At 36.7% G+C, this 18,388-nt stretch overlaps 2 protein-coding genes across 2 annotated transcripts; one reads left to right on the forward strand and one right to left on the reverse strand.

The window, feature by feature from the left end:
• Window positions 1-1,707: 1,707 nt before the first annotated feature.
• On the reverse strand, window positions 1,708-9,806 carry tes (testis derived transcript (3 LIM domains)). Its single transcript, XM_065291794.2, has 7 exons — window positions 9,638-9,806; window positions 7,683-7,768; window positions 5,205-6,192; window positions 4,405-4,827; window positions 3,365-3,580; window positions 3,024-3,182; window positions 1,708-2,455 (listed from the first exon to the last, which is right to left on the reverse strand). The coding sequence occupies exons 1-7, from the start codon at window positions 9,662-9,664 to the stop codon at window positions 2,261-2,263; spliced, it is 2,094 nt and encodes a 697-aa protein (XP_065147866.1). The 5' UTR covers window positions 9,665-9,806; the 3' UTR covers window positions 1,708-2,260.
• Window positions 9,807-12,490: 2,684 nt separating this feature from the next.
• LOC135781366 (carboxypeptidase A1-like) lies at window positions 12,491-17,628 on the forward strand. Its single transcript, XM_065291792.2, has 11 exons — window positions 12,491-12,644; window positions 14,138-14,219; window positions 14,333-14,467; window positions 14,668-14,763; window positions 15,676-15,777; window positions 16,129-16,227; window positions 16,308-16,418; window positions 16,496-16,586; window positions 16,670-16,869; window positions 16,961-17,045; window positions 17,152-17,628. Exons 1-11 carry the CDS (start codon window positions 12,580-12,582, stop codon window positions 17,337-17,339), a joined length of 1,254 nt encoding a protein of 417 aa, XP_065147864.1. The 5' UTR covers window positions 12,491-12,579; the 3' UTR covers window positions 17,340-17,628.
• Window positions 17,629-18,388: the final 760 nt, after the last annotated feature.

Consider the following 18,388-nt stretch of genomic DNA (forward strand, 5'->3'; position numbering starts at 1 on the left):
TGGAAGTAAATGGCTCCGGCTAGCATACTGCTCCCAGTAAGTGACAAAATAGCACAAACATTTTCCTATTTATATGTTGCGCTTTGTATAGTCACAGCTTGTGCAAATAACAAGGTCATATGAGACACAGACATCTTTTAACCGTATACATACCGGAGACAATATATTTTCAGAAGGCGAAGCACTGCTACTTAGGCAGAGTTTTTATTTGCTAGCAGCACCTGAGAAGTCCCATGGTGAGGAGCAGAGAGTTTGCGCAAGTGTTGCGCTAATCACTTTTATTCTGTCACTTATTGGGAGCAGTATGCTAGCTGGAGCCATTTACTTTCAGTCTTTGTGCTAAGCTAGGTTAGCGGCAGTGGGTGCATCAGACAAAGTTAAGGTGGCATGAACTTATCTAACTCTGGGGGATACAGTGAACAAGTTAAAGTTCCAAAAAGTCAGCGTGGTCCTTTAAGCTAACAACAAACTAAATATTCATGGTGTGCTGTAAAACTACCGAAAAACAACTTTTATTTACACAGATGACCAAAAAGTAATTGCCTTTTTTGATCTAGTCCAACATACATGTTTTGATATACTGTTCTCAAACATCTCAAAAAAGCTATCACCAGATCCTTAAGTGGTTGGATCACCTGTTTTGACTTTTCTCGTGTGGGGTCTGAATGTGCTTTCTGCTTTGTGGTAATTCCTTCAGGCAGCATAAACACTTACATCTGTGTTTTATAACCCCGGGGAGCAACTAATCAACAGATCATCTGTATTGCACCATTAACGCTTGTGGGGAAAACAAGCTGTAGGGAGTCGGACTCGGCATGACTGTGTGTGCACGCTCTGTGTTTGGCATTCCTGCACGAGGGTGACACCGAAGGAAAGAATTCCCTTCTGGAAAACCCCACCCTCCTGTGGCGTGAGGTGAATGGAGGTGAAGTAGCCGAGCTCTTCGTGCTACCGTGGACTGTTGTTACGGTGGGGGGAAATAACGTCATACACTGTAGCACAATGGCGACTCAAATAAACCGGGCTTCCTTGAATTGTGCGCAGTTTCCACTAAGACAACAAGATGTGGGTTAATTTTCCCCAAAAGTGCAAGACTAAATTTGAATTGTTAATCGTTTCAAATGGTCAAGATATTAGCATTAGCGTAACAGCTGCCCCTTGAGACTCTTAACTCATTCCCGCCAGCCATTTTTTGAAAAGTTGCCAGATAGCATTTTTTCAAGTTTCACAAAACGCCTTCCAGAAAATAGTTTTTCTAAAAAATATATAAACATACAAATATATCAAATGAAAGAACAGACCCCTCCAACAAACAATAACTAAACAAAACAGAAAAAAACTTATATTTTATCTATATTTTTTTCTCTACTTATAAACTCTTAAATATGGATATTTTTCTTAAAAAATTTTTTTAGCAAAAAGCTTAAATAATCACATTTTTGTGAAGCAATTTTATCAGAGATCACATTCAGAACGATTATCAAAACATACATAGAGTATGTAAATAACGTTTTGGCTTTAGTTTTTATTTTTATAAATTGGGTAATCTAGTGGATAATCGCGGTATTGCAGCTTAACACAAACATTCTTCAGAAATATTTTTTTATGCAAATGTTTTCTCTTAATTGACGAGATAACTCGTCGAAGGCTGTGAAAGCGTTGAACATTAACAGATAAAGCACAAAAGGAAGGATTTTAAAACACCAGTTACGTGAAAAAACATTTATTGGATTACAAAGTGAAAGCTACAGAAAAAATAAAGTGCAATTTTAGACAGTCTGAATATTTTTTCACTAGCCAAAAAAGCCATTATTGCTTTTTAATAATACTAAAATGTAAAGATATAGTTCACTCAGAATTAAACAATCGTTTACTCATCTTAATGTTTTTCAAGCCCTTTTATGGACAAGAAATTTGGTATGCACTCTTATTCATACAATAACAATACTGTAAATGGGGATTGACGCTTTTATGGTTCAGAAAGGATGTAAAAGTCATTAAAAGTGACAAAAGACCCAAGAGTAGTCAAACAGTTTAGAAACAACAAGAGGGTGAGTACATTTTAATTTTGGGTCAACTATTAAAACTTTATATAGGTTAGGTCACTGTTAGCTGCTCCATTAAATTACTTGGAATGACAGAAATTATGATTGGTCAACAATTGCAGTATATACTGATGTGTGTTACAGTAGCTTGTATCTCGAAGTGAACTTTTTCACCTTTATTTGTTTTTGCATAAGTAAAATTCCTGAACGTTCTTTCAGGAGGCCATGATTTTCTTCTTGCACTCCACGGAGCAGACCAGCTTTCCCTGCATAGCCATGAAGCGCTGACCAACGAGGCACTTGGAACAGCCGGAGCACTGGAAGCACTGGGGCTCGGCGTGCCAGTGGTACTCTCCATACGACACGCGTTGAGCTTCAGGTTCGATGGGGTTGTGACAGGCCACACAACACTGTGAATACAAAACAAAAACATGTACGTTATACAATATTATAATGTGATCTTAGCAATAGCAAAAATTCAAACGACTTGAAATACATATAGTTCCATAAACAACTTTTCTGATCAAAAGTATAAAACATTAACAGAACATTATCGCATTACAGTACATATACTGCTTATCAAATCAGATTAGTTAATGCTCATTCAAACAAATACCACAAAGAAACTCATGTCAAATAGATGAATCATAAAAGCAGTTCCAGAGAACAGCCGCTGAAAGAGAAAGGGTGGAGGAGAACGGTGGTATGTGATATCTCGTCCATTAAAAGAGCAAGCGTTCTCCCTTTTGCCCGATTATCATGTCACTGACACTTCCTTAATCCTCTTCACCTGCTGTTGAACCAGCATGGCTGCCAAACACATGCTGAGCCTGTTAGTTTTAATAGTTGGGGCTTTGCAGGAATTTAATTTACGTTTTGGCGTGACATAAATAAATAGATGTACAAAGTGAGAGTTTGTGAAACTAGCTGCTAAATATTTCATCCGTTTGCGGTGCAGAGAAGAGAATTTTTCTTTACCACAGCATGGTTCTTCATATAGCAGGGCGTGCAGACAGGTTTCTCGTTCTCCATTACATAAGTCTCTCCGGCCAACACGCAGTCACAGTCAAAACAGCAGAAGTGCTTCAGGTGCCAGTTCAGATCCTCAGCCTGAGTGTATTCATTGCTGAAGATGAGCTGGAAGACCACACAAACACACACAAACGTTACATAACAAGTGAATCAAGTTTTCCAAATATTAATACACACTAATATTTGCTGAGAAAGCCCTCAAAGTGCACTGAACAAACATTACATATAATTGCATGTAATTTGACTACGCATATATATAAAAAATATTTTGCCCCGCCCCCTCTCACCTCATCACAACCTGCGCATCGAGGCTTTTCGCTGTCTCCATAATGGCGACCACAATACAGCTGCCCCTTCTTCCAAAAATAGATCATATCCACCAACAGCTCAGTGCAAGTACAGCAAACAAAGCAGCCCGGGTGCCAGAGTTTATCGTAGCCCGCCCGATCTGCGTACACAGCTGGCTCCCCCTTCTTCATAGGCTGCTGGCATTGGTGGCAAGACTGTGGGCAGAGATCCGGTGATGAGTTGAGCTTGGCAGAAACATCAATGAAGAATGAATGTGGAAAAACTCTGCAGGGGCAGATCACTTTAAACGAACATTATGTACATGAGAAACCATTTCGTTTAGCAATTTACTGCACAACAACGTTCACCTACAAGCATTTCTGCCTTTATTCTGATGAACTATTTCTTCAAAAACATGTGTTTTCATTAAAAGATTTTGCACACTTATAAAGGATTTCAATTAAAAAAATTCTAGTGTGATAATTTATGAAGATCTCCTTTATACATAATGTTCATTCCATTTGCATGACTAACACAGACTTGGCTGAACTTGGACTCCTCTCGTGATAATCGAATGAGGAGATAAGAAGTGGAGAAAGATACAGGACATCTCCCGCTGCACACATGGGAAAATAAATACTGCTGCTGTTCACATCCAAACGGGAGGTTTTTGTTAATGGGTGCTGACATCTAAACGGCTACAAATTAGACTGAGAGCCATTTAGATCAAATGGAATTTACTGTTTGTTAGTAACCAAAAATTTATTTAAGCACCATTGGCCACCATAGTAATTTCTTTTCCTACTATGGAAGTCAATGGTGCTTTTGATTTCTGCTTCTTCCTTTGTGTTAAGCAAAACAAAAAATGTATACAGGGTTGTTTGAAACAACTTGAGGGTGAGTTAATAAATGATGACAGAATTTTCATTTTTTGGTGAACTGTCCCTTTCATACATTTTATTTATGTGATTCAAATTCATTACTTTATTAATACATATTCCTAGTCTTATTTTAAATAATTCACTGGCTTCATACTTACATAGTTCCCTGAAGGTCCACTTAGTGAAGTCCCAGAATCCCCTGCAGCACCAACTTTCCCCATGGCAGCAAAAGCATCACCTTTGTCTCCTGCTGCTGAATCAGTTCCTGGTCTTCCTGGTGTTCCAGCACCGGGCTTTGTTCCAGCCCCCAGGCCTTGAGCCCCCTTATCGCCAGTCAGGCCTGCCTGTTTTCCTATCTCTTCTGGGAGTGTAATGTCACCAATGCCCAGCGCCTCGTCCTTGTACTTGCGGACGTACTGTTGCATTAGCTTGACCTCGCCGGGAGAGAGTTCGTGGCAGCGTTCGGGATCCTGGTCATGTTCTGGAAGTTGCTTGGCCATCTGCTTTTTACGGTAATCTGCTCCAGTCGTACCGGCGATGGGCCGACGCTCCGGAGGCAGAAGCTCCATGTAACGCAGAGCCTGAGTACAATAAATATTGGTTGAAATCTTTCATTTTTTAGGTGGCTGTAAATGTCAAACTCTGTAAACTGTAAATGCTGTCTTATGCACAGATATACCCAAGGCACATGAATCGGTCTGCTTAAATATCTTTAAAGCTCACTTGAATGAGATTTGGAGGCCTTGGAAGCCTTTAAACCATTTTAATAGACTTCCCCTCTTAAGTTATTGACTTACAGAACAGTGAGACACACTGCCTCAAGTGTTGGACACAGTGGTCTCAAAAAATAAAGTAGACAATACTGACCCCTAGTGGAGCCCAGAGCAACAGCTTAATAAAGTCGTAAGTGTTTTGCAATTTTAGAAAGCATAGTCTATTTTAAAACATAGATACTCACCAAACCTTGATTGATTCCAGATGGTGCCCATTCATAGGTAATGGACTTGACCACATTAGTCTTGGCTGGCACTGCGGTGGGCATAACAGCAGGGCCCGCACCAGGGAATTTAGCTGGTGATGAAGAAGGGGAGACAACAGTATGGCCTGCTCCTGGGATAGAAGGGGTGTGAGCTCCACCACCTGGGGCAGCAGTATGCCCTCCTCCTGGGGCAAGAATATTCCCTGCTCCTGCGGCAGAAGGGATGTAAGCTCCAGCCCCTGGGGCAGCTTTATGGCCTGCTCCAGGAGCAGAAGGGAAGTGACCTCCGGCCCCTGGGGCAGCAGTGTGCCCTCCTCCTGGAGCAGAAGGGTAGTGAACTCCAGCCCCTGGGGCAGCTTTATGGCCTGCTCCAGGAGCAGAAGGGTAGTGACCTTCAGCACCTGGGGCAGCACTGTGCCCTCCTCCACCTGGAGCAGAAGGGTAGTGACCTCCAGCACCTGGGGCAGCACTGTGCCCTCCTCCACCTGGAGCAGAAGGGTAGTGACCTCCGGCTCCTGGGACAACAGTGTACCCTCCTCCTGGAGCAGAAGGGTAGTGACCTCCGGCTCCTGGGGCAGCAGTGTGCCCTCCTCCACCTGGAGCAGAAGGGTATTGACCTCCGGCTCCTAGGACAGCAGTGTGCCCTCCTCCTGGAGCAGAAGAGATGTGACCTCCAGGCCCTGAGGCAGCATGTGGGGCATGTACAGACTGAGCACTAGGGCTGTAGGCTTGACCAGCGGGGATAAACGTGCCCGCAGAGAAAGGTGTAGCGGTGCTGATGGTGGGAGACTGGACGCTGATGGTGAACTGGTTGCCTCTGTAAGATGGGATACCATCTCTCTTCAGCTTGGCTATGAGGCCTGTGTACTTTGTGTCCTCGAAAAGCTTTCCCACTTTCTTATCTTCCTCTGTCTCAAGCTGCACATCATGGTCCTCCAAGCCACATTTGCAGTTTCTGCAGATCTTTCTGTTAAGAGGTTTAAGTTTAAGAATTATGGGAAGGACTAAACAAATCAACAGCATACTGGAAGAAAACAGAGGAGAGTTAACTTATTTATAGTATTTTTAAGAGCCATGTGAGATTTACAAAGAATGAGAGTTGCATATAATGGCTTTGGAAAGCCCTGTCTGTTTAAGTAATGTAGGTTTTGTTAAGTCTTGTATCATTAGTTTGGATTGCTGTGCACATGTCAAGTTACGACTTGCACAGATATTCTGTAAGCAGACTGCATAGTGAAATGCAAAGATTTCTATTCCTTAAAAGAAGGAAAGTTCATTATTTAAGATAAAGAGTAACTTGTTCATCTGTAAAAAAAAATTTGATCTTTTGAAATTAGAGTTTGATAAACTATGCTACTGTAAAACTCCTCAATCAATGCTTTCGTTGTAAATTGTGCTAAATGTGAACACAGTGAGAGAGTCTATGAGAAATCAGCCTATGTTAAATTAAATCATGAGTGTTGTTTCTATAGGAAACTTTAACATTATTAAGGCACTTTAGGGATAAACAGAATGCTATAAAAGTGTAGATTGCGAATTCTTTAGGGACATCAGATTTACATATCAATGGCAGTCATGGTAAATGTTTATACACAAATCACTGCCGCATACTAAAAAGACGCTTTTAATGTTTCAGTATGTCAGTGCTCCGAAGCAACAAAGAAAAAGTAACTTGAATTGATTGATTCCCACGGCTTTAAATGCACAGAAATCCACCATAAATTTTAATGGGGTCCCTTACTCCTCACCCGTTACTACTGTCTTCACTACACTGTTATATCCAAAATGGCTTCATAAATATATGAAGAGTTTCGTTGCAAAACGAGATAACTCCGTTTTTTTTTTTATATTTCAGAAATCTCGTTTTTTGGTTGTGCATTCCAATTAATATAAATTCAACTGCAGTTGGTTTGTTTTGATTCAAACCTTCATAACTTAAAAAATACAGCTAAGTAGCACCATAAAACAAAATAATAACATGATAACATAATAATAAACATGTTTTGACAAAAATGTTAAAAAACGGATTTATCTTGTTTTGCAACGAAACCTTTCATATATACCTGATAATTAAAAATTGAAAAATTGGAAACAGGAAGTGGGTGGGCCTAAGCCTCAATAAGTGACATCAGAAAAAAACTGTGCTGAAAAGAAAACTAAAATGACCCAGATTCACCTCTTTTCACCCACCATTCCTGAAACCATATGAGCACTTGGGAATGACATGCAACACTGCAGGAAAACTGGACAAGTGAAGATAATGGCCATATAAAGCCAGATGCAATTTTTTCTTATTACATTTGCTGGAAAGATAAGCCACTGCTTGCTGATCAGCTGGCTAGGACGATGATGCATGGACAACAAAAGTACAACTGTATATTTTTCACACTGAACGTTACATGAATGAATAATAACATGGCTTCTTAAATAAACTTGCATAAGAAGGCTAGTACGAACCTCCAGAAGTGAAGCTCAAAACCTTCACACTTGTCCTTGCATTTCAGACAGGATGCCCCTGCTCCAATCTCATGGCCGAGGGTTATCTGCCGACAAAAAAAGACAATTTAATAGTTTATACAGCTTCTTTATTATGTGATTTTGATGAACCTTGTGGCACTTACTTTTACTTACCATTTATAGTGTAATTATTAAAGAATGCTTTCTAGTATCATGAAATCATGACATTTTAAGATTATATTGTTTTATAAAAATGCCTAAATGTAATGGAAATATAATATCAGGACACAATTATTATGTTATTTTTAGATTTAGAAGTGATGCAAGTAATGCATCAAATAATGCAGATCACACATTTTATTAAAAATTATACATTGAATGCACTGTATGTAGCTTTGGCTAAAAGTGCCCCCAAATGCATACATATAAATCTATTTTTAACACCCTGCTTTTGGACAGTAGATTTCACATGCAATGTTCATTTCAAAGAGACAAGCTGGCAACAGGTTTCTTGACTAAATATTGATACATTTACATTATAAACCTCATTCAAATCCCTGTCTCTAACACATAGTTCTCACAGCTGGAAGACAGCCTTATAAGGTCATGCATTTATCAAGATGGAGAACGCCTGGAGGATTTCTGTACTGATCTCCTATGCTGTAAAGACACACTGAAGTGCCTAAAATGTGCATAATTTCAACTAAAACAGAAAGTTGGGAGATATTAAGTTGCTCTTTCCCTTTTTAAATAGCCAGTAGTGTTTACTTAGAGAAGCTGAAGTGCAGAGTGTGATGTCATAAAAATTGGTGGCAGTGAGAAACTGTAGGTTTTAAATGCTTATAGCTGTGAATTTTGTCAATGTTTTGGAGCACACTAGTTTATAGATATACTAAATTAGGACATATCAATACTAAAAGACAAAAAACGTCATTTTGATTTTATTGGGGACTTTTACATATTGAATATGCACAGGTGTTTCTGTCAGCAAACAGAATCAGTTAAGTTCCCACTTTGGTTTCTGTAAAACTTTTTACAGATTTACCTCCAATAACTGTTTGAGAAACTCTTTTGTTTGGTTTATCCTGAAACTGAGAGAATGGCTCAGTTTATAGCGTTTAACATTGATAAATCCTGCTGTCATCCTGAAGTCATTTTATTGTTCTTTTACATTTATATATAGGGATTTAGCAGATGCTTTCATCCAAAGTAAATTACAAAAAGGTAAACATTGTAAATATTCATATTAAAGAGGCAATAACATACAAAGTTACACAGGAAATTACTATTTATAGCATTTACTTTTTATTACAGGCTTTAAATTTTGGCTATGTCATCATGAAAGGTCTTTATGCTCACCAGTGTTTATGAGATACTGGCTATTTCATGTTAAATGCAATGTTTAAATAAGTTCACGTCATCTTGCACAGTTCCCTGAAATTGGAAACTGTGCAATTTACTGTCCACGTCACAACACTCTTGACAACCTTACCAGCATTATAATTTGTGGTTGCAATGTTGTATTATATGCTGCATTTGTTCATTCACTTATCACTGCAGTTATATATCAGTTTAATAAGTAACCCATAAGTAAACGAATAAATTAACATTAAACATTTATTAATTTGTGTCGGACATTTTGTATATGAAAAAGTGTAAATATTTATTCGATAAATTCAAAGACAATGCAATGCAGCAATTCATATTTTACTTAGTTCTGCCTGAATGAAAGATGATGTCTTCCTTCTTTGTTTAACTTCCTATGCCAACTTCCTATTTTTTAATAAATTTAACCAAGCTTTACAGTATTTACACTGACAAGCGTAAAACGCAATGTTTCGCCATATAACGTTAACTTTATAACAATGAAAGTGGGTTTACCTTTAGGGCGTTGCCATTTTTCCCAATAACTAAGCTTTCGGAGCGTGACTAGTCATCGGATATAATAATCGTACCTTTTTCACTTCTTTCTCGATCTCCATTACTGTCGTGGATTTGTGTTGAATGTCTCCACCGTCCAATTTTCTCTGTCGGGTCACTACTTTTGAACGGGACAGTTACCTCTGACCCTTTTGCTCAACTCTCACTCACGCCGCATTACACTTCCGCTGTTCTTCCAGTGTGTTGTTTGATCCAATAGGAGCTGAGTTTGATGTCTAATCTACCAATCAGAGCCAAGTAAGAGATACCGCAGTTACAAAGTGAAACAGCTGAGCAGTGAATAAAAGGATGAAGAGCTTGCACCAATACTAACAAATTGTGTTCATTTTTTGTACAAAGAAAGAAAGAAAGAAAGAAAGAAAGAAAGAAAGAAAGAAAGAAAGAAAGAAAGAAAAAAACAGGGCGTGTTTCCCTATTTACATTAAGACACGATGCAAGCTGCTCTTTGGGACTCGTGATGTCGGATTAACAAACAAGAATGAATGTTTCTAAAGATGCTATTAAAGAAATATGATTACATTCCCTAGTTGATGGAAATAAATAATTTTTTTAAATAAAAAAACTGCTCTTCCTGACAGATCATAAGAGGTCCTCCTACATCTCAGTCAACAGTACCACTCACACCGGACTCATAGAGGAAGCTGTGGTTACTCAATGGGTGTGGTGATGTGACAGATTTTTAACAGATAATCTATCTCCTGCTTCTCTCTCTCTCTCTCTCTCTCTCTCTCTCTCTCTCTCTCTCTCTCTCTCTCTCTCTCTCTCTCTCTCTCTCTCTCTCTCTCTCTCTGCCTTATAAGACAGGCATCTCTCTCCTCCTTTCAATAGATATTGCCTCTAAACTTTATGGAAACTTTGTAACTTTATATTGCACTTCTCAAATTGTGGCCCCACAAGGCATACTTTACCCAAAAATGAAAATTCTGTCATCATTTACTCACCGCCATGTTGTTACAAACCTGCAATAATTTCATTGTTCTGATGAACACAAAAGAAGATATTTTGAAGAAATTTTTGTAACCAAACCGTTTGTGGACCCCATTTGCCTCCATAGTAGGAATTGAAGTAAATGGGTTCCACGAATGGTTTGGTTACAAACATTTTTTAAAAATATCTTCCCTCGTGTTCAGCAGAACAACGAAATGTTTACAGGTTTGTAACAATATGAGAGTCAGAAAATTTTGACACAATTTTCATTTTTAAGGGAACTATCCCATTAAGGTGAATCGCTTAATTGTTTAGTCATTCTGGATGATAGCGTCTGCTGAATGTAAATGTAAAACATGGAGCACATGTCAATGTGAGCACTGTAAGTTATTTCCAATAAAATGTTTAGAAATCAGAATTGCTTTAATGTTTTGTCATGTGTTAGTTGTCCAAATATTATCAGGCTCTGGGCGCATTTTAGCGCTTTTGGTAAAGTTATTGCTCAATATGTAAATATGAACACATCATTTCTATATTTAGCTCTGTCTTGTTTTTGTTGACAGGGAGTCAAGGATATATTCCAAAAAATAACAAGAAATATGTGGCCCTGTCTGCAAAAACCCAGCTAATGTCATTTTTTGTAAATTAGGCCTAAAAGGGAAACACATTTCTTACCTCAAAGCATATTTTTACACTTGATTCATAGTTATTCAACTTGTGTGCTTTTAAGAGGGTTGAATCACATTTGGACTCAACAGTTATGTATTTTAAATTATATATAAAGCGTTCATAAAATCAACAGTAGCAAGACAAACATGGTTTTTAAATGTAAATTATTAATCACAATTTAAAACATATTATTTCATAGATCCCCTGGCTAAGCATTGTGAACCGCTAGGGGCCCCTGGATCCCACTATAAGAACCCCTAATGTTAAGTACATTGTGAAAATATAATCTTAATATCTTTAATATTGAGTAAGTCCATTTCAAAGATGGAAATTAATGTGAAATCAATGTATGAAAAAAATTATCAAATTAAATTATGAAACTTTAGCCGGGATTTCACGTATAGCAGGGGTCACATAATATTAAGAAATGTTCTTGACAATGTACCTCTCATTGCTATATTAAGTAACAGTAAGGAAAACAGCTGCGTTATTCTCACTACAGTGGCAGTGTTATACAACACAACAGAGAGTCCCTAAAAAAGGTACTAAAGCTATAACTATACGGCGGTATTTAAAAACTACACATTTGTACATAAAGGAGTGCATATTTGTCATTGGTATCTCAGATGTACATTTCTGTACCTAAATGGCAGGACCTTTGAATTCAATATGACCTTCTTCTGACCGTTAGCATCAAATACACATTATAATGTTCATTCATAGAATATAATGTCTTCTTTTTCTCACAAACTTTATAGGCTACACACTATATATATGTGTGTGTGTGATTTCAGCAGTCTGCACCTGTTGCACCTATCCAATTAGAGATACTTCAGAGCTGATGCTCCGCCCATTTTTTTATTATCAATTTACCGGATTATACTAAAAAACATCTCTACAGAAAACTCTCACTGTAAACTGTTTTCCCCTCCAAAACATTCTCCAAAAAGCATTCCTGACTAGGATGTCACAAATGTATTGCTCTATAGTTAACTTCCTAAAGACGTTTTTCAATGTAAATGAAAATCTTGTGGATTCCTGATGATAATCTGTGGTTTACTCCTGCATGCCGATCACATTAAACAACTAAATATTGACTTGAAATAATAATCAGTCACAGGATGTGTTTCTCTGACATAACATTCTCTTTATATATAACAAATTCTATATATTTAGCTCTATATCACCTTATAGGCTATATTTAGCTAAACAGCTGCATTGCTCTCAGAGCTTTAACATTAAGGTTAAGCTTGTGGGAATCAAAGCAGCAGGTCTGCCTCTGTATCAGCACCACAACAAGGTCATAGCTGCTGTATAAAAGGTGTTTTATAGTGGGAAGTTTTGTACTCTACACAGCAAGATGAAGGGGCTGCTGGTTCTAGCTGCTCTTTTTGTAGCCGTCTATGGCAAAGTAACTTTTGAGGGGTGAGTGTAAATCTTTTTTTGTTTTAAATTGTTATTGAATTGTTATAAGTCAAAAAGCAGTTTGAACTATAATCAAGGTTTCTTTGAAAAACACTACAACTGTCACATACTAAACGGGGCAAAAACAGTATAAAGCACTGGAGATGTATTTATTTTGAAGGGAAAACGTTATTTAGTTTTATTTAGTGCTGCGTGTTTCAATGGGTGTGAAAGCCACAGAGATAAAATGTGGTAAATGGTGGTAATAGTGTAGTTTATGTTATGTAGCAAGATGAAGAATTTAGTGATTCTTCTAACTGCTTTGACTGCAGATGTCATTGGCAAAAAGCAACTTTTTGCAGCTTTTGAGAGTTTTTTTTTTTTTAAGTTTTTTTAGAGGATGTCAAGTCAATAAAACCTCTTAAATTCCACTAACATTGAGAGATTGGCATTTTGCATTAATATACGCATTTACTTTTGCAATAAAATAAAAAATGCTTCTTAAAATCAATTCTAGGGGTCAAATATTGCCCCTAAATTAACAAGTTTAAACTCCCATACACTGTAAAAAGTGAAAGTTGGATTAACTTTGGTAAAAATTGGATTTTTTTTCCAACTTTTCTCAGTAAAGGGCTATGTCCCAGACATGGTTTAGATTAATTCAGGACTAGGCCTAAGTTAAATCAGGACATTTAAGAAGTTCTTACAAACATACATACCTTACAAAAAAAACGTTGAGTGTGCATATTGAGACAAAACAATGGCATTGATATTTGTTAAAGGGGACAGAGAATGAATAACCATTTTTGCCTTGTCTTTGTTAAATATTGGTAGTCTACCCGCATTCAAGAACATACAAAAAGTGCTAAACATCTCAGTCTCATAGAAATTCCTCTTTTAGAAATGTCAGCCAGAAAACGGCCCAATCTGAAAAACTGATGCTTATGACATCACAGGCATCTAACTGCCCCTCTACTTTAAAATAATTGCCTAAATTCAGCCAATCAGTAATGAGATTGCAAGTTAAGCCAGTAGGGGGAGCCAAATAGGTGCAAAACCACTTGTTTAAAATCCCCCACCCTAATAGAGCTATCTGAGGAGGTTTTTAGGAAGCTTCTAAGGCATTACAGACCCAAACAAAAAAATTTTGTCTACATGTCACATCACAGAAAATAAAATAAATACCCCGTTCAATCATTCTATGTCACCTTTAAGATACATTTTTAAATGAAGGCAGCTCAAACATGCATTTTAGTCTGCCTCTGGATAAACTGCTCCTAAGTGTAAAATGTAAGATGAAAGTGCTTAAATAAATATTTTAGGTGTTACAAATTGAAGTAATTTCTTAAACTTTTTTCACTTTAATTGTAAAATTTTAAGTTTATAAAATGTATTTTTAGGTATACCAATAAAGTAATTTTTTAAGTAGAGCAAGCTTTTACTTTTTACTAAAGCCACAGATGAGTCTACCACCATGAGTTGTGCTCATAGAGATCATTTTGATGTTTCTGCAGACATCAGGTTCTTCGGATCACTGCACAAGATGAAGCTCAAATCAATCTCCTGAAGGAGCTCGCTGAACAGGAACATCTTGGAGTAAGTCTTTGTGAAACCCAGAGATCGTTTGATTGTTCCAGATCTGTTGGAATTAAAACACTTAAACAAGACTTTTAAAATGTAAATGTGTAATTTCAATATTTTGTGTTAAGCTGGATTTTTGGATGGGGCCCGTTCGTGAGTCTCTACCTGTGGATGTCCGTGTTCCTTTCAACAGCCTCCAGGCTGTCAGGGCTTTCCTGGCGTACAATCACATCCAATATCGTGTTATGATCGAGGATGTCCAGGTGAGAGCTTTTTCAAAGCTAAAAAGATATTTTGAATGATCTTATCTCAACTTTTGTTACAATTATCATAGCTTTCAGTCAACACCCATTGAAGTTCTGCCACATTAAATCTTTCTTGACATATTATTGCAAAACTCATTTAAATGATAATGATTTGAATTTTTTTACTTTATTTTATGGTTTTCTCCTTTATCCATAAGGATTTGCTTGATGAAGAACAACATCAATTGTTGGATTCTCGTCCTCGTGTTAGTACTGATGACTACATCTACAGTCAGTACTCTGATTTCAATGGTGTAAGTGGAGCACAACTTTAATTCATACACTTAAAAAAAAGAACTTTCGCAATTGCCAATTTTACTTAATTTTTTCATGTTGTGATAACAAAAAAAAATCTATTTAACAATGTGAACTTAATTTAATCTAGTTCATTCAACAAAAATGTTTCTTGTCAGCTTTACTTAAAACTTATTTGTTCAGCCAACATAAAATTGTTGCATAAAAGAAACAGATATATAAAACCAATACAGACTTGAATCTCATTGGCTGAGGATTTTGCAGTGTATTATGGGTAATTGTTGTTCTGGCAGAATTGATGTACCCTCTTGCAGAAGTGTAGCACAAGTTAATTAACGAGTTAATTAACTTGTTCTGATATATTTTAGAACAAATCAAACAAACGGTTTGGAATGCAACATTGCATTTCAAATATTTTTGTGATATGTTTGATTAACTGTATAAAAAAAGGTTTATTTGATAAGTTGTATTGAGCAGCTGCAATTTAATTGATTGATTCTGTGTTATGGACGTATTAATTTCTAATTAAAGGGGGTGACGTTTATAAAATGGCATTGTTCAAAATTTTTGTAATCATTAATTAATTTTTTATGAACAATTAACCAAATTTTTATTTATTGACTTTACTAAGGTTTGTTGAATTTACTTAAACTTCTTTTGTAAATAAACTAAATTAAATTGCGTGGAACCTGTTGACATAATATTTTTAATTAAACCCAACACTTCATTTTTTTGAGTGTATAATTATCTTTATTAAATTACATTGAAAAACATGGCATCTTGTTTACTTAAGAAGTATGATGGTGTTAACATATTTTACATGTTTAACTGATGCTTTCCATTAATCTCTATGTGTATGTTTCATAATAAAGTAAATTTCAATAATTTGGTCATCACTATGCTGGTTTCAGATTCTCATGTTCATGAATATGCTCGAGATAGAGAACAGTGATCTGGTCAGCCAAATTGAAATTGGTAAGAGCTATGAGGGTCGCCCCTTGATCGTTCTGAAGGTAAGTCATAACACTATAGTCTATTAATAGTATACCAATCTTTACTCACTAGGTATAATTATAAGCTTACTATGCAGCATGATGTTAAAACAACTTAATTTTGCAAGTCAATTCAACCTACTAAGTTTTAGCTTGTGAAAAGTTGACATAACTTATAAAATCAAGTTGAAATTGTTTAACCTAATTTTTTAAAGTTATAGTAACAAAAATATGTGTTGATTTGATAACAATGCTGCATATTTTTTTTACAGTGGCTGTTTTTAGGCAAGAATTTATTTTTATATCAGATTTGAATGTGTTTAATAAAAGGTAGTCCATATTTCTATTATTAACTCAAGTTGTCCCACACAGTTCAGCACAGGAGCAAATCGTCCTGGTATCTGGTTTGACACTGGCATTCACTCCAGAGAATGGGTCACACAGGCCAGTGGAGTTTGGTTTGCCAAAAAGGTTAGTGATTTTTAGATGTGAAGTAAATACATTGTTAGTATAAATATATTAAATCTCGCATACTCATCTTCTTTGCGCAGATTGTGACTGACTACGGAAAGGACCCCGCCCTTACAGACATCCTTAACAACTATGACATCTTCTTGGAGATCGTCACCAACCCTGATGGCTTCGCTTACACCCATTCCACTGTAAGATTTAGAAACAGAACTATTTATATAACAATTTCTAACCATAATTGTAAAACAAGGTTGTTTGTGTTGTTTAGAATCGTATGTGGCGTAAAACCAGAAAGCCAAACTCTGGCTCCAGCTGTGTTGGAGTTGACCCCAACAGGAATTGGGACGCTGGCTTTGGAGGTAAGATGCTTTTGGGAATGCATGGTTTGGTGAAATCTTAAATAGTATTTACCTTCTGAATTTTATCTGTGTTTCATCTACAGGTGCTGGTGCTAGTAGCAATCCCTGCTCTGAGACCTACCGTGGACCCAGCGCTCACTCTGAACCAGAGGTCAAAGCTATTGTGGACTTTGTGAAATCTCATGGCAACATCAAGGCTTTTGTGTCCATTCACAGCTATTCCCAAATGCTCCTCTACCCATATGGATACACGTACACTGCTGTTAAAGACAAAGCAGAACTGGTATGCATGTTAGAAACATATAGATTTGATTATACTGAACGGCTTGTATATGATGACGACATTATAAATGGTTTTTGTATTGTCTTTTCAGCATGAGCTCGCCAGAAAGGCCGTCACTGCACTGCAGTCTTTGTATAACACTCGCTACACGTATGGCAGCATCATTACCACCATCTGTAAGTTTAACGAAATGGGCCTTAGTACAAACTTCTGTATATTTAAAAAAAAAATAGTTTTAGTACCATTTTGTGGTTTCCTTGCTAACATTTTCACTGTTTTTAGACCAAGCCAGTGGAGGCACCATCGACTGGACCTACAACCAGGGCATCAAGTATTCTTACACCTTTGAACTGAGAGACACTGGTCGCTATGGTTTCATCCTGCCGGCCAGTCAAATCATCCCTACTGCTGAAGAGACCTGGCTGGCACTGATGGCTATTATGGAGCACACCAAGAATAATCCATATTAAACACTTTATGTCAATCACAAGGCGTGAAAGAATGTAAATAAAAATAATGCACATTGATAAATGGTGCATTAAAACAAACGAAACATAGTTTGTCACACAATGAAGGTTTGAAATTTTTGCCAATCATTCTGAACATTAAAAGTATTACATTTACTTGAGAACATAAGTTTTTCATTACATGGCTTTAAAAACACATTTATTCTCAAATTAAATATTTGTCATTATTTTTGTCACCACCCTAATGTAAATTAAACCCATATTTATTTTATTCTGTGCACAAAAAAAGACATTTGGAAGAAAAAATTACATAGTAGAAGATTCCTAACAAAAAATGCTCAAAGAGAGAAATAAAATTTTCCTTGACTTAGAACAATATAGTTGTACCATCAACATCCGAAATAGCTCCCTATAGTAAGGTCACCACCAGTTTAATCGAATCATAGACAAACAATTGAGAAAAGAGGGGAGAGCATCCAGTTGGTAGGTGTGTAATGTATGCTTTAAATATTTATTATTTACTTCTCTCTATAATTTTTTTCTCGGTTCAGGTGAGCTTTATTTGAATGTTTCAAAAACTTTGACCCTATATTAGAATGAACAGTATGCAATAACCGTAATATGAACATTACTTGGTATGAAGATTGATATAATTTTGTATCTTATAATGTGTGTGCTCTGTGGTGACTAGGATCTTTAAAATTTGAAATTAAAAATTAAGATGAACATGTTCAACTAAATGTTACTGGTTTCATTCATTTCTTTATCTTTCACTCTCTTAGAAGTCAGTGAAGACGTTGTCCATGCAGTTCTTCCTATGTTATACACGTCATTAACAAATTTGTTTTTGTGTGTGTTCAAGTTCAACTGTTGCATTATATAGTTGTATAAAATATACAAACATTTTAAATCTACCCCCAGAGTCATCCTTGTGTATTCCCTTTGTACTTGAATAATACACAATATTATGTGATCGACTGAAAAGGCTATGATTCCTTGTTTATTTTACTTGATGAGTTATTAAATAATGCAACTTAGACCCAACAATTACT

The sequence above is a fragment of the Paramisgurnus dabryanus genome, chromosome 23 (genome assembly GCF_030506205.2).
Source record: "Paramisgurnus dabryanus chromosome 23, PD_genome_1.1, whole genome shotgun sequence".
NCBI lineage: Eukaryota > Metazoa > Chordata > Actinopteri > Cypriniformes > Cobitidae > Paramisgurnus > Paramisgurnus dabryanus.

Bases quoted from the DNA above. Each gene is read 5' to 3' on its own strand.
- LOC135781366 (XM_065291792.2), top strand. From the start codon at position 12,580: ATGAAGGGGCTGCTGGTTCTAGCTGCTCTTTTTGTAGCCGTCTATGGC. The intron at 14,468-14,667 runs GTGAGAGCTTTT...TTTATCCATAAG, and splicing joins TTATGATCGAGGATGTCCAG to GATTTGCTTGATGAAGAACA. The intron at 14,764-15,675 runs GTAAGTGGAGCA...TGCTGGTTTCAG, and splicing joins AGTACTCTGATTTCAATGGT to ATTCTCATGTTCATGAATAT.
- tes (XM_065291794.2), bottom strand. From the start codon at position 9,664: ATGGAGATCGAGAAAGAAGTGAAAAAG. The intron at 7,769-9,637 runs GTACGATTATTA...TTTTGTCGGCAG, and splicing joins TCGAGAAAGAAGTGAAAAAG to ATAACCCTCGGCCATGAGAT. The intron at 3,581-4,404 runs GTAAGTATGAAG...CTCTGCCCACAG, and splicing joins GTGGACCTTCAGGGAACTAT to TCTTGCCACCAATGCCAGCA.